The sequence below is a fragment of the Melozone crissalis genome, unplaced genomic scaffold (assembly GCF_028551555.1).
Source record: "Melozone crissalis strain CALT ecotype California unplaced genomic scaffold, PUWL_Pcris_2 ptg000002l_1, whole genome shotgun sequence".
NCBI classification, from domain to species: domain Eukaryota; kingdom Metazoa; phylum Chordata; class Aves; order Passeriformes; family Passerellidae; genus Melozone; species Melozone crissalis.
The window spans coordinates 12,361,737-12,377,553 of NW_026535780.1; the positions used below are offsets into that span (position 1 = coordinate 12,361,737).

Consider the following 15,817-nt stretch of genomic DNA (forward strand, 5'->3'; position numbering starts at 1 on the left):
TTACCCTGGTGTGTTTCTGGGATCTCGACTCCTTCTCTGGCCTGGCAGGCTCGGGCTGTGCGGCCGGGCCGGCGCTGGCGGCAGCTCGGTGGCCGTGGCCGGGCGGCTTCGATGGCGCTGCAGCCGCACCAGGGGACCGGGACCTGTCCCTGTCCGAGCGCTTCCTCGGCACAGCCACTGCACGGTGACTCCTGCTGCTGCTCCCCCCTGCCTGCCACAGCAGCGACTCTGTGCTCTCACATCTGCTCAGCCTACAAAGAACAGGAGAAAACCCTATAAAAGTCACTCGCAGGTTTTGTACCGACTCTTTTAGTGCCGTTGTTTCTGCCAGAGAGGCTGCTGCTTCAGAGCAGTAAGGACTGAGCATTCCTGCAAACAACATCTGAAAACAGCAGATAGGAAGACAGGATTCTATTCTATAGAATAATTATGTATATTATGTATATGTATATTTATGTGTAAATATGTAAAATATTTTGTATTAGAAGAGCACTCTGCTGACTGGATTGGGCTGTGATATGTAGAGACCCACTGCACCTCTGATTAAAAAGATCTAGAAACAAACTGAAGAAATCAGGTAACAAAGATAATAAAACTCTTGGGAAGAGAATTCATCTCCAGTCTTCGGATGAGACAAAACTTCTTCAAACTATCTCATTTCTTTTGGCCCTACAGGAATGTCACAACTCAACTACAGAAAGTTGAGCATCATAATTCTATGGGAACATTGTAATCCTTGATCCTTCAACTGTAAGAGCATTAGTAATTCCAAATGCCAATTTACAAAATGTTAAGTATAATCACATCTTCTTTTCTAACTATACAGTAAGCTGCAAAAGATATACTTATTTCTAAAATCAGACTTCTGTTAAAGGCTTATGGTGATTGGAATGTAAAGGCTATCAACCTGGAAATAAGGAAGAAGTGAAGTATTACAGTAAAAAAGTGAATTTGGAAATATTGTTACCTAGCAGCTATTATTCAGTGATAGAGTTTGCATCTTCTGAGTGAGGACAAGATAGAAAGGGAAATCTTTAAAACTAAACTTCCAGAAAAGACTTTAATAAACAAGGCTGACAATAAGATTGGATTTTGGTAGGTCATCTTATGCCAGCAGTCCTTTGGATGAGAAATTCAATTATTCTGTTTGTACAATCCTTGGCTTTCTAAACCTTTAGCTGTTTATTCGTAGTACAGGACCCCTGACTGTTTCAATCCTAGATGAAGCTGTCATCTTTTCAAAGGCACTTGAGACTGCAGAATATAACCCCAAATCTGTTAAAGAAAGTGTGCCTGTGCTGCATGGTTTTGATTAATCTAATGCCATTGATCAGAGATCACACTTGAGGAAAAAAAAATGAACCTACAGAAGAGGATTAAACAACTAGAACATTTGCCTAGATAGCTTCACTAAAACATTTTGAAATGAAAAGATGCAGCTCACAAGAGACCACTGAAACATTTCATGCTAAAGATTCATTTTATTCAGTGCATTACCTTTTCTTGGGATAAAAGTAATCCAGGTCTTTTGATCTGCGTTTTAGCCTTGATGTCTCTGTTTTGAATTCACTTTGCAAAGTCTCTCCATCAGGGACACTTCCAGGCTCTGACAAGACTGCAGGAGATGGGAGAGGACTCAGGACAAGAGGCACAGGGCAGCACTCTTTGGTGCAAGTAGTCTGAGTTTCATAGCGAATAAGGCGAGTTTGAAGTTCAGCATATCCCACATCTCTCTCCAAGGCTCTTCTGTCATCAAGACAGTATCTAAAATTGAAATTGGGTGAGAAACCTGTGAGAGAAAGTCTCTGTTTTATTGCAATCAAGAAACTTACTTTTGACAGTCATGTGAACTCCAAAGCCTTTTTTTTGTTTGAACTGCTATACTGTTCTGAAATACAACTTTTAACAGCCCAGTAAATTAATATTTGCCTGGGTTTTGCTCTACTTAAGTCCAACTCCAACAAAGAAGCTGAATTATATACTATTTATAACTCTTTACCCCGTTCTTGTAAGATTCAAACTCTTTGAAATGCAACTTTTAGCTTTGTCTGAGACAAACACTGCTATATGAGGATTCACATTTTTTAAGTACTAAAAATACAAAAAAGTATCACTGAAGAAGCACAAGCTTCCTATTGACTACAATGAATAAGTGGTTTGATCAACCAAATCAACAGAACAAACTGTAATAACTACAGTGGGGCTGAAAGATAACAAATGAACAAGTGCTAACTCAGTGAAACACACATGAGGTAACACAAAATGCATCCTAACTAACTTTTCTCTGGTATAAATGATTTCCAGGATTACTTGCAAGAGAACAGTGTTTCATCACCCAGTAACTTACTGTAGTGCAGGGAAAGGTAACAGTAAACCCCGTCTTATTCCAGCCTCCGTTACAAATTATTTTAAGCAGCGTGAGCTCTTGCTCTGCCCACCCTTCAAACTGCTCAGCAATGTTTCCTACTCTCAGGAATGCAAGACACATTCTTTACTTTTATCTCTTGGCATGGAGTCATGTTAAATTGCTAGTTCTGATGTTTCCATTTTCTTCAGAGTATTTTCATATTCAGGGAGAAAATAATTTTTCTAATAACTGGCTGATGAATCAAATTTCTACAGTTGAGGAAGACTTTCTACTAGAAATAAATTCATTATCTGATAAGAGAGTAAGCTGTCTGAACTTCAAAATTTCAAGGTATTTAATTTTTCTTATTTATATTCTCAGTACCCTGAGTAGTCACATACCCTACAAAGATAAAAAAATCCATTTAGCTTTAGAAGTTAAATTGCTATTTTACTCACTGCTTTAATGGCAATTGCTTTCTCTGTGCAAAACAGCATTCAAGTGTCTGGCGCATGTTCATTACACCAAAAATTTGACTTAATCATAAATAGGAACAGCCTCACATTCACAAGTCCTGGTCTTCATGGGGGACTTCAGCCATCCAAATAATCTGTTGGAGGGCCAATATGTAGGACAGAGGCAATCCAGGAGGCTCCTGGACTGCACTGGTAACTTCCTTCTCTGAGTGAGGTGAGGTGCTGTGCTGGACCAAGAAGGAGGGGGTGGTGGGGAATGTGAAGCTCAAGGGCAGCCCTGGCTGCAGTGACCATTAAATAGAGGAGTTTGGGATCCTCAGGGCAGCAAGGAGAGCACACAGGAAGCTCACCCCTGGACTTCAGGAAAGCAGTTTGCCATTGACACAGAGCTCTGTGGCGTGGTCAACACTAGAGGGAAGGGGTCCCATCCAGAGGCTTGAGAGATGGCCCTGTGCAAACCTGATGAGGTTCAACAAGGCCAAGTGCAAGGTCCTGCACCTGTGTAAGGGCAATGCCAGCAATAATACAGGCTGAGTGAAAAATTAATTAAGAGCAGCTCTGGGGAAAAAAATGCGAGATGTTGGTGTCCCTGCCCATGGCATGGAGGCTGCAATTAGATGATATTTAAGGTCCCTTCCAACTCAAACCATTCTATGATAACTGCTGCTCCTTGGTTTTTTGACAAGACTTTACCTCCAAATATAAATACAGCAGCTGGGCAGATGAAAACTGCATAGTACCAAACACATCTGAATACTCTTGTTACAATATGTTCTGGTCCTAAGCTACCTCCCACTCTACTGCTTCCCTCCCATTCTGCTAAGCACATTGCCCTTGCAATATTAATATGCCAGGATCTTCCTCCTCTCCACAACACCCTGCAGTCTATATCTGTCCCATTTTGCTAGAAGGGGCAGCACAAGCTGTGCTGTGCCTAATTTGGAATCTCAGGCACACTCCTTGCTGAGGTCAGGCAGGGCAGCAAGATATCACACAGCAACAAACAGCAGACAAGTGGTTTCTTCCCACACCTACCATATGCATTTCTCTTTTCTACCCAGTTGCCTCTCTGTGCCTCTTATTACAAATCTAAAAAGGCTAACAGGCTCATGAATTACTGCTTAGAAAAAGAGATAACTAAAGAGATAGGAGTGCTCCATTGCCCTATAAAACTTGGCTAAAATCAGCAGATACTAAATACAGACTTAATCAAACTATTTGTAAAATCAATAGGGAAAAAATACCAGCAGCATTGTCAGTCAATTCTGATAATGTGATTTCAGGAGGCAGCAGAAGCTTGCACAAAAACTGAACTAACTATGCTTGGTATCCACTGCATTTCTTAATATATGCTGCATTAAGACTGTCTCTATGGAAGAGTTATGCTTAATTATCTACTCCAGCATTTCTATAGCCTTTTTCCTTTTCTTCTCAAGGTCAATATTTGTACTTTTCTAGACTATTTTTATACAGCTACATTATGTGACAGTTTGCCCATTTGTCTGCTTTGACAAATAACTATTGCTGGCTGGCTGAGATGAACTAACAGTCCCAGCCATATGGCTCCTTTAGAACATCCTTACCACTAACACTTGCCTGCTGGTGTTTTCAGGCTCCCTGAACATTCAGGTAGCAGCAGCATCACAGCAGGTCTCATTAAACCCTTTGACTATCAGTCCTAAAGTGTCAACAATTAAATATCAAAGCAGAAACTATGTATGTACTTAAAACATGTGCTTCACTAGGAACTTGATATGTACTAATTCCCTTGCCATTTGTAGCTCTGAATTAAAATTTTCAGACACATTGAGGAGAGACACAGCAGTACAACTGAGAAAAAAAGACCTTCAATGTTCCTGCATTACCATCAAGGCAGCAATGTTGCAATTGAAACCAGTGACATTTAATCCATAATTAACACAGCCTTAACATGTTGCTTGAAACATTTCTAATTACACTTAGACTGGAAACTAAAAAGTAAATCTGAGAAAAGAAGGAAACTTACTCAAGTCCATGGTAATGGCATCCAGCTGCTTTTTCAAAAGGCAAACCTCTGAGTTTTCGAGGAGTAAGGTCTGGTGTCAAAAGAAATGCATTTTCACTGAAAGGAGGAAAATAAAGATCTATTTTAACCAGTTACCTTCAGGATAAATTATACTTCCAAAAATCAGAAACAAATGCCTTCACATATGAAGAACAAAACAGCATGTCTTGCAGCTAAGCCCTGAGGATAAAGCATCAATGGAAAATTAAATCTGTACTGAAGTGAGAATTTAAGTTCAACTAATTTCTACTGAGCTATTATTGTTGCAGAAGCTCTTAGACATTTCTTAGATGGTTATGGTCACTGCTCCAAACAAGTTATCAATAAAACTAGGCAAATATCACAATGGGACAACTGAGTGGTAGAATGAGCTGAGAGGAACTGGGAAGTGACCTCCCATTTCTCAATCACACACTGTAAGTAGTGAATTCCTTCTCTTCAAATTGTTGCCTCACCTAACACTCATCTTTCCCAGCCTTCAGAACTAATGGCTTGTTTCCTGGGATATTTCAATTCCAGCTAGCAACTCTCTACAGCTAAATCATAAGAGTGTATTTGTTTGAGGGTATTTCAAGGGAATAAGCCATAGCAAGGCAGATAGAAAGATCCTGCTGCCAGATCTCAACATACCCTGACATTTACCTCTAAAGAAGGGAAGACGAAAAGGCAAGATGTAACAGAATCTGAAACTTACACACTGCTTCAGATTTTATTCATATAGACTGCCTCTACATCATTTCCACTGGAATAATCTGAGAAAAACATCCAGGAAAGATGTGATACCGAATCTAGCAAAATGATAATTTGGAAAGACTGTCAGCCAAAACTGTAATCTATCAAACTTCTATCTAAGCTCAAACACAGAAAACAAGTGAACATGCCTTTAATTCTCTCTCAAAATCTCTTAAATCCTTCTATTGGTCAGGAAGATCCTTAGGTCCATATTCACTGTTCTTGATCACCTACTGTGCAAAGCTCCTCATAATTCCAGAGAATTTACTCAAAGCAACTGCTAGGGGAGTGAGCAGCTCGGAGTACAGTGTTCTGCTGGACTCAATTCAAATTCAGAGCTCACTCATCTGTAGCTCAAAGCAAATCATTCAAGACACTCATAGTATTCTATGCTATAGTGCTTCTCTGGAGGCTTTGAAAAAAATCAAAGACTAAAAAAAGTTCTTTTAGTGAAAAATTATTCACTTCTTTCTCACACAACCAGTTGGAAGGAAAATATTTTAGCCAAAATTCTAAATCTTCTCCACTCATTAACAACCCAGCAGGAGATTCTAAATCTTTACTGCATATTTTTTAATTTGCTTGAATTGTCTGCTCAGAACATATTCAGTTTAGTTTCAAAACTTCAAACTATTTTAGAGAAGTCTCAAAAATCCTACAGAAAATCCAAAATACTACAGAACCTTTCCCTTGCACAAGCACTCTTATTACATATAATGAAGTCTGAAAAATTATCAAGGGCTGTATCAAACAATTGCATCATAGTTTCTATTATTCAGTATTAAAAAGGTCAACAAATATAACTGTAGTGACTGCAAAGACTGTCTTGCCTACCTAGCACTCTGTGACACACTGCACAAAAATAGTAGAAGTTCTGCTTCTACAAACACCATCTGACTCTCATAGAGTCTGGCCTTAACTCTAATAGATGTACAGATCCTGAAAATTATTCCAGTAACTCCATTTAACTATAAAAAGCATGACAGGATACAAACACAGTTAAATAGGCTCAGATATTTTCTTGTTTTGTCTTCCCACCTAGACTCCCCTCCACTGAAAGAAATCACACCCAAAAAATTAAAGCTCTACCACAGTAGCTTCTGCTTTACTAGAAATACTCTTTTGGAAATGGACATATAGGGCAGGAGCAGTTTGGCAGGGCTCTACCAGTAACCAGTTTGTTGTTCAGGTGATGATTTTGTTATTTAAAGGCCTAGGACCAAGATCATCATCTCCAGCCATTTCTGAAAGAACTAAATAGCAATACTGACTGGAGACCAAAACAGTTGAATTCACTGACAGGCATGTGACATAAGGATGTTGAAAATTATAAAGTCAAATCCAGTTAGGCCATTCTGTGAATCCCATTCCACCCTTTTTACACCCCCTACATCAGCTGTGAGTTTGGTGTTAGTGGCTCTAAGATGCTCTTACCGCTTGGGAACTTGCAGTGGCTGGAGCTCCCCCACGGGCAGCCCCTCTGGGGTGAAGAACTTGAGCAGCTCTTTGGCATCCAGCAAGGTCAGGGACTCCCTCTGGCTGTCCTTGTGTCCCAGCAGCTGCTCAGGTGAATGTGCAAACAGAGGAACTCTGCAAAAAAGGCAGCAAGCAAAGACCAATCTAAGATTTATTTTTTTTTTTAATAAACTCAAACTCATTTAATATTAAAAAAATATGAAATCATTGCTACTCTGGAGCAATTAAACTAGTACCAAAGTAAAATGAACAAAGTTGCTCCTTGAGAACATTAACACAAATGTTCATGATAAAGAACATAATTGGTGCAAATTCTCTAAAAATTCAACTGAAGAAAGTAGTTTCTTCAAGAATTTAGAGCGTGGTTATGAAATATAACATGGGAAGATGATTATTCACCCCTTTTTTCTGTTTTTTGACCAAAAATTGGTTCCCATAAAAAAAAAAATTACACAATATACAGGAAAGGAACTATACAGTCACTACTGCATGCAACCCTCCACTCTTTTAGTGTCTTCAATCAACTACATCAAAGTTCTCCCTTTGTAAGCAACACATTGTATCCTGACACAGGATAAGAAAGAGACTCAGTTCAGATTATGAACAATAAAATTAACACTGACTATGTAACAGGAAGGTCCTTTAGGAAGCTTTTTGACAGCTAATTAAAAGGAAGAACTTTGTCTGTTTGAGAAATAAAAGCCAATAATAATAACAATAATGATGATGATGATGATAATGATGATACCACCATGAGAAAGCTAATGTGAGAATTTACCATGTGCAGAACTCCAATCTAAGCCATGGCCACCTATGGTACTTGAGAGAAATGGGATGGAAGTGACTCAGAAAAGGACAGCTGGACACTTGCCTCTACAGGTCTGTCAGCAAGAACATTAACATTACCAAAGACCATTAAGCCACAGAATCACAGCACAGGCTGATTTGGAAAGGATCACAAGGATCACTGAGTCACCTCCTGGCCCTGCACAGCACCATCAGCACCCTGTGCCTGAGAGCATTGCCCAAACTCCCCCTGAGCTCTGTCAGGCTGGGGCTGTGACCGCTGCCCTGGGGAGCCTGCTCAGTGCCCAACCACAGCCTGGGTAAAGAACCTTTATCAGATACCCAACCTAAACATTCCTTGACAAGTCTTATATAAAAGTGAGAGCTCAACTGAAATCAACAGGCTGTCTTAAGTGACACAAAGACCTATGGGTTTCATGTGAACAGTACTGAAGGCAAAACATAACTAAATATAAATTTAAACATAAAACCAATATGCTCTTTGACTTCAAAATTTTTACTTGGTATATGATATCAACTATTGACTATCAACTATTGATATATGTTATCAACTGACTATTTAGGAAATATGAGAAGATTAGAACACGTTGTACATGTTGACAAAAACAGCTAAATTATTTATATTTATTAGGGTATGTTGTGAGAAAGAAAAGCTTTTGTATGTTTTCCTACTATTTTCTAGAATAAACTACACCTTTGGAAATAGAAAAAAATATAGTTTTAGCCTTAAGCAATATTTTCTTTGAAAGATTATCAACATGTGAAAACAGTTTACACTATGGTTATCAACATATAAAGGTCCTCTATAGTAAAGTTTAATGGCTGCTCCAAAGAAAATCACCAGTATTTCATTATTACCTCATTTTTTGTTTGTTTTTTTCAAAGTTTTCTAAATTTTGAAGAACGTGTCTTTCTGGCCACTCCAATGGATTTGGCTCTATTAAGTCAGACTCTGCAAGAAATACATTTTGAACAAACCTAAATAAAGAATCTTATTCCTTAAAGAGACAGATATACAGTCCTTTATCTATAGATATTCCTCAATGCCACTCTCTAAAAGTATGTAAACAAAATACAACATTGGTGATGCAATCAGAAATGTTTTCTGGACTTTTTTTTGTCAAGGAAGAAAAAAGAAATGCAAGGGTAATTTCAGTTTGCAAAATAAGCCTAGAAAGCTGTTTTACTTTTTCTTTCCCCTTTTGTTAAAAATTACTCCTTTTAGTAAAAGATTGACAACCAGTATGAGAAAACATCCAAGGAAAATAAGCAGCAAATTTTATAAATAAAAATACTTACCACAAGTCTCAGTGCATGATCTGGTTTTATTGCAGACCTTCTGTAGAACAGGTTTAGGAAGATTAGTGCTGCACGAGTCCAAAAAACATTCTCTTGTGAGTTTTAATAAGCTTTTAAACTCATTGGTAGAAATAACTAGAGGCTGCTTGGTCAATTCCTTTCTTTCTAGAAAAGAAAAAATAAGAGGTACTGCATCTGCTTAGTAACAAAGAACAACAAGAGCCTGCTAAAATACAATTACACAAGAAAATCCCCACCCAGAACCCATAACAAAAGTAAGTTAATTTGACACTTACTATTGTACCAGTAAGACATGGGTGGTTTATCCCAAAGACAAGTGAAAAAACAGCAGTGAGAATAGCTGAAGTCACACATGATTCATGTTTTTATTGTCCTTTAACTTCTGGATGGATGCATTTCTGAGTGTATCCAGGTTTGAATCCCCCAGAGACAAACACCTGGACTTGCTGAGTCACTGTCAGCCTGTTCTGGTCTCTTTGGTCATAATATCAAGGGTCAGCTAATTTTGGTACGATTTAGGACAATCAGTGAATCCCAACTGCTCCTACTCAGCCTCTTAATGGAAATGGGTGACCCACTCAAAAGAAACTAAAACACAAACTCTAAAGCAGGTCCAGCCTCAGGGTTGAAGCAGACAGGAATCTGAGAATGACTAAGTTAGCAGGGAGTGTGGGGTGGGAGACAAGACTACTTACAGAAATCTTATTTTCATTAAGCTGCTATTCTGTTAATGATCATACACTTAAATTACCTCTACAGCATGCCATTTTCAATAAGCCAGACAATCACTCTGAAGTATTTTTTCTTTTAATTGAGTCTCTTTAAGCAATGGACTTAAGATGGAAAAAAAATCAGGACACTCAAATGGACTTCTCTGCAATGTCAAAAATCTAAGGAGGATGATCCTTCAAGTTTTTATTATGAATGATGCATTCATGATAACTCTAACAAATCTCCAATGCATGGTTTTCCTCTGCTGCTTAAGACTTTTCAAAGAAAGAGTAAAATTTAAAAAGCTGAAAAACCTAAACCAGAATTCTTATTTTTGTAGAAGGCATATCCAGCAGTAAAGGGGAAATCATCATAGAATTGCATAGAATTATTTCAATGCTATGCTCAAAAATTCAGAGTATTCATGTAACAACCACCAGCACTAATACAGTGTTCTCTTTTCCATTATCTGACAGATAAACATGGATGTACTTCCAAGTTTCTTTTTAAACTTGTGCTATTTTTTCATAAAGTGATTCACACACTTTGGTTGTCAAACATCTCCAGTTTTGTAAGGTGAGCCATCCCATCCAATGTGAAATAAAGACCTTTTAAATACCAGTTTGAGAATTACCAGAGCTTTCCCATTACTTACTGAGATACTCCTTCAAGGCAAAGACTTGGAGACGTGACAGTTTTGTTTCTCTCTGTACAATATCCTCTCCATAATAGCATGGCAGAGACTTGATAAAGTCAGAAACATGAAAGCCTGTACAGATTAGAAGAAATTTTTATTACAAATCTCTCTTTGGAGTCATTACTTAATAAAGGATATAAACATAGGAAACATAAAAATCTCATATTCAAAAGAAACAACGAGACTTTAAAATATGGCCAATCATTGAAAAATCAAACTAATTAATTCCAATTGAACATCAGGAGGATCATTTCAAAGAGATGCCTGACTATTTTTGAATTTCTGTACAAAACCTGTATAATGCCAACACAACATGACTAACATTTAAAGAAGGTAAAAAGATCCTAGGTTTGATACCACGTAAGAAAACTTTTCTCCCAACATATGGTCAAGTACTTTCAGTCTTATGACACTGTACTAATGGGATTTTAATTAGGATAAATGGCTGAGTAGTCAGTCCTACCACAGACAGATTTATTTCAATAACAAGGAATTAAGTAGCTAAGATGCAGGTCACTGTGCTCCTTTTCTCTGCCAGTGTTATTGAAACAAATACAGGAGTTAGTAGAGTTATCTGGTAGGTGCAGTTGTAACATGACAACTACTCCATGATAAATGGCTGCACACCTGCTCTTCCCTAGTGGAGCAGTTAGAATAGGAGTGCCAGCTCATACCTTAAACAATCTGCAGTAACATGGACATGGGCAAAGGGACTGAAGGTTATAACAAAACTCAACTTGTCTACGGGCCTTGCAGTTTTTATTTTAAATCATCAGTGAAACAGGACTTTCAAGAGATATTTACACAGATTTTTGGCATGGGCTGGTCAGTCTTTACACCAACAACACACACTTCCTGAACTTTAAGCTTCACAAATTTGTTTTGCATTAATATTACCTGTACATCCCTTTACAATAAACAAATTTCAACTTACCTCGATTATGAGAAATAAATGACAATAACTTTGCATAGTCAATTGTAAAAATATCGTAGCAGTAAATTCTGTGAATAAAAAAGCTCTTAGTATATTTTCTTATGGATCTGGAAAAGTATACTTAAAAGACACTTTCATAAAAGATGTAATATTTCTCCTTGTTTTCCTTCTTTTAATACTGACTGGAGTGAATAAAAGGAACTTACGAATTTTAGAACTTACCATTTCCTGCATTCAGACACTCATTAATAAATAAGTGATCACTCTTACCTGAATCTGTTTCTCCTGCTTTTGCCTTTAGCTTTCCATTTACTGCAGCAAGAGTAGCCATCCCATTGATCTGGCCAGCTGAATGAATCAAGGTTGCTTTACATCCTCCAGAGCCATTGCCTTGTACCAAGAAATAATATCGGCAAGATTCTCCTTTCAGTTCAATTTCTGGAACTTAACAAACATCAAGACATAACTGTCAAACACCCTCAGGAAAACATCTTTAAAACAAACTATAATCCACCATCAAAATTCTTTCATTTGCTTTCTTCTGTTCTGTGAGAAATCTTACTAATCACCAACCAAGAGTTCTCTAACTGGGCTAAGTAACAGGCAAGCCTTTAACTGGCAAAGTTACATTTTCACAGGAAATAACAAAGAGAAGTTTCTGTTCTGCTGGGTAAAACCAGGCCTTTCTGCATATGTGCATCAAAATAATGTAAGTGTTCAATGGACAAACATACAACCCTAGAAGAAAAGGAAGTATTATACACACTCTTCCCAAGGACACTGCATTATTCATTAATAAAAGCTTCACTCCCTGCTTTACCCTTGTGCCTGGATGAAAGATAAAGACATTCTATTTTTGAACACTGGCATATAGAATGCAGTTGTGAAAGTAAATTAATGTGGGACCTGACAGTAACAGTGAAAGGATGGGTTTGCTATCTTTCCACACAGAAAACATTTTATAGCACCTTGGAAGACATAGCGATAAAGATAATGAATACTTCTTGATGTACTAAATTTCAAAAATCAAATATTTTAATTTCATAAGATATCTGCAGTACTGTCTCAATAATTAACTTTATGAGAACTTAACATTTATTAGTATCATACATTTTTGTTAGCAAGAAATAACATATTCCTGTGTTTGTTGAAAATTTATAGTTAGACATGGGAAAAGAGGGCAAACCTCATCACTACCTCAATACATAAATTCAGAGAAAGAAAAAAGAACAATAAGGAAAAAAATGTTCCAGAAACATTGTCATATTGTCCTGCTTCCTATGTCATTTGAAATATATTCCTTTTCCTGTTTATCTTGGAATCTCAAAGCTGATTCCTGATAAATAAACTTTTATTTCACATTTTAATCTTAGCATTCAAGAACTATCGATACCAAGAATCATACCTTCCCCACAGATGGGAGAGATTAAGGATTCATAAATCCTTACTAGAGTGAGATTAGTGTTAGACACTAAAAAATAAACAGTTTTCAACTAAACAAAAGGCAGTGTTTCTCCTCCTATTGTAAATTTTACTCAAGAGGCTTAATAAGAACCTATTGTGTATTACTGATCACACAATAATTAATAGTTGCACAAAACCCTTCCACTGGAGCACAGGACAAATATCCTGCAAACACTGGGGATCTTTGGCTGCATCAGCAGTATCTCTCCAACAAACACAAATGCTGCTGCTGTGACCAGCTCCACACCCTCCATACACTGCCACTTCCAAACATGCAGAGATAACTTTACATCTATATAATGCTGATGCTGTTTGGGTTTTGCCTTTTTGCTTTTATATGTTCTCTGTATTTGTCACACATATATTTCTAACTCTGTCACCTATTGTATTAGTAGCTAGTTTTCCCAATACTTTTCCATGGCCTTTCCCTAACCAGAAAGACAAAAATTCCAGAGATCCAAGCGCCAGGAGGTACAAGGCCCCATGCTATCTTGGCTCTTCCTGGGAACCAAGGCCCAGAACAACTCTTTAAGATACATCCTCATGGACAAAGTACAACTAGTGCTGAAGGAGGGCTCCAGAGAAGGGGCCTGACCTGGGGGGAATTACATTACTACTCATCTTCCTAAGTGTTTTATCAATTATGCTAATTTCCTAAAACCTATAAATGTACTCATCCTCAGGGGGGGTGGGCTTTTGTGGACATCTTTCCATAACTGCCTCTGAAGGCCTTCATTAAAGATTCTCTTTTATATTACCTCCTCACTAAAATTATCTCAAGTTTCATTTCCAGGTTGGGAAAAAGGCAACACTGCCAGTACCCATTCCATAATTCCTCTCCATTTTTTCCTGCCCCTAAACCTGAAAAAAATATTAATCACAAATATGAGACATCCTGATCTGCATAGTTGTTTAAAAAAATTGTCTTAAGTTGGCAACAGAAATAGTCACTGTTCCTTGGAATCTACTTCAGTTATATGTTAGACCACGTATAAATGACGAGATTATGAAAGAAGGCAGAATCCAGCACTTCACTGTATCCCAGGTAAGTACTTTAAGCACTGGGTTACCACCAAGTTCCTTTGAGCCTGATGTTTTCATGTGCCTACAAACCTCTGTCACTGCTTGTACAGTGCCTCCACTTGCAGGGCACATTTACTGGCTGACTGAGAAACTTCCCACAGCCTTGGTCTGCACTGATTCTCTTCTCCCACCTTCTGAATCAGGTTTCCAAGCACTGGCACAGAGTGTGAGAGTCAGCTGCCATCACTGCAGCCCTACAGGGAGCACATTCTCAACCACAGATTTGGCACACTGGCTCCCAGGTGAATGGAGGCATTCAGCATTTCTTAATAGTCTGGTTTTTTCCCAGGAAGAGATTGAAATTAAATGCAAGTGCACTGAAGAACCTCTGGAAATCCTTAAACAAGGAAAGCACCTCAGTGAAGCAGACTGGAATTCCATTTGCAGAAGTACACCTCTCCACCATGGATTTTACAATCACTTTACAAAGATGTGTGGAAATTGGATCTTAACTGACAGACAGGACACAAAAATGGTTTAAAGGAGATGCCTTCTTTCCCCAAAGCTTGCCATTATGTTACCATTTTTCTTCCTACAAGTCTGCATAGCTGAACTTGCATTCACTAAATCTTCTGTATCAATGAAGATTACAATCACTGATTTGATTTCACTGAAGTTAGAAAGAGAATCCCAAATGCTCAGAAAAAACTCACCATGTATACACACACACACACACACACATACACATATATATATAACCAAACAAAATACACATACCAGAGATGACCTTGGGTTTCTTAGCCATGTATTCCTTCCATTTCTTGGAGCTCAGCTGGGCAGGAGATGGGATCACTACACTGCTTACATTGCATGGCAATGTAAATAAAGCTCCCACCTAAATAAGGAGAGCAAATATAACACATGCAATATCAGTGAAACCTGTTTTACACTTCATTTTTGAGCTACTGTTTTGACATTATTTCAAATCTAGTTGAACTGAAGAAAAACGTCTCCACTAAACATACCTGTCATTCACATCAATCAAAATGGAACTGCATTTGACACAAAAGCTGTTAAAATTGTGTTTACTTTTTGGTCCAATTAACTGCTGAATTTCCATTTCATACATAGCAAGGTATTTATTATATATTGCAAGTGTCTCCATAGCCTGGCTACAAACGTTTTTGTAGAGTAGGACAATGAAAAGAGAATTCAAGGATAACAGTTGGCACCAGTGACTCTGCATTCCTATGAAAAAAAATTCTTTTTTTATTTTCCTTCCAACATATTACCCTTGTCTCTTAACCAGATACTGGACTATGCCTATGTTTCTACATAGACTTCAGACCAAAAAGCACTAACACAAAAATTGCAGACATATTTGAATACTCAAGCAATAAAGCAATGCTATTATAGGTATTAGAAAAGCCTACAAATGTGCAGTATTTCCAGTAGGAGACTGAAAAAAATCCCTATGAGAAACTGTTATTTTCAAAATATATTCAATTCAACATGTGCAGACTCTAAAAAGTAACATGAGAATGTGTTTTTACTGTTTGGGCACCTTTAGAAACACTAGAAAAAAGTGAGCCCATGATTGTAAAAGGTGTATGACCAAGTGTTCAGTGTTCTTAAGTAAAATGAAGATTACCTGGGATATTTACCAGTATAAAACCATTTTAAGATACATTTAAGATACATTTAGTACAGCATTAAAAAAAGGACCTTTTCCTTTTCTGGCTAAGCTAATGGAGAATGGAGTAGCAGGGGAGAAAAAGAGTTACTA

General features: G+C 37.8%; 1 protein-coding gene across 1 annotated transcript in view; it reads right to left on the reverse strand.

Annotated features, from left to right (window-relative positions):
- The window catches only part of MTBP (MDM2 binding protein), a 28,062-nt gene that overhangs the window by 4,651 nt on the left and 7,594 nt on the right, over positions 1-15,817 (reverse strand). The window contains exons 10-18 of the mRNA XM_054286372.1: positions 14,809-14,926; positions 11,815-11,988; positions 10,569-10,682; positions 9,182-9,346; positions 8,741-8,834; positions 7,034-7,189; positions 4,829-4,924; positions 1,498-1,764; positions 5-251 (exon numbers count right to left, since the gene is read on the reverse strand). Of these exons, the coding sequence (XP_054142347.1) occupies positions 5-251; positions 1,498-1,764; positions 4,829-4,924; positions 7,034-7,189; positions 8,741-8,834; positions 9,182-9,346; positions 10,569-10,682; positions 11,815-11,988; positions 14,809-14,926 (1,431 nt within the window). The remainder of the gene's footprint in view (positions 1-4; positions 252-1,497; positions 1,765-4,828; positions 4,925-7,033; positions 7,190-8,740; positions 8,835-9,181; positions 9,347-10,568; positions 10,683-11,814; positions 11,989-14,808; positions 14,927-15,817) is intronic.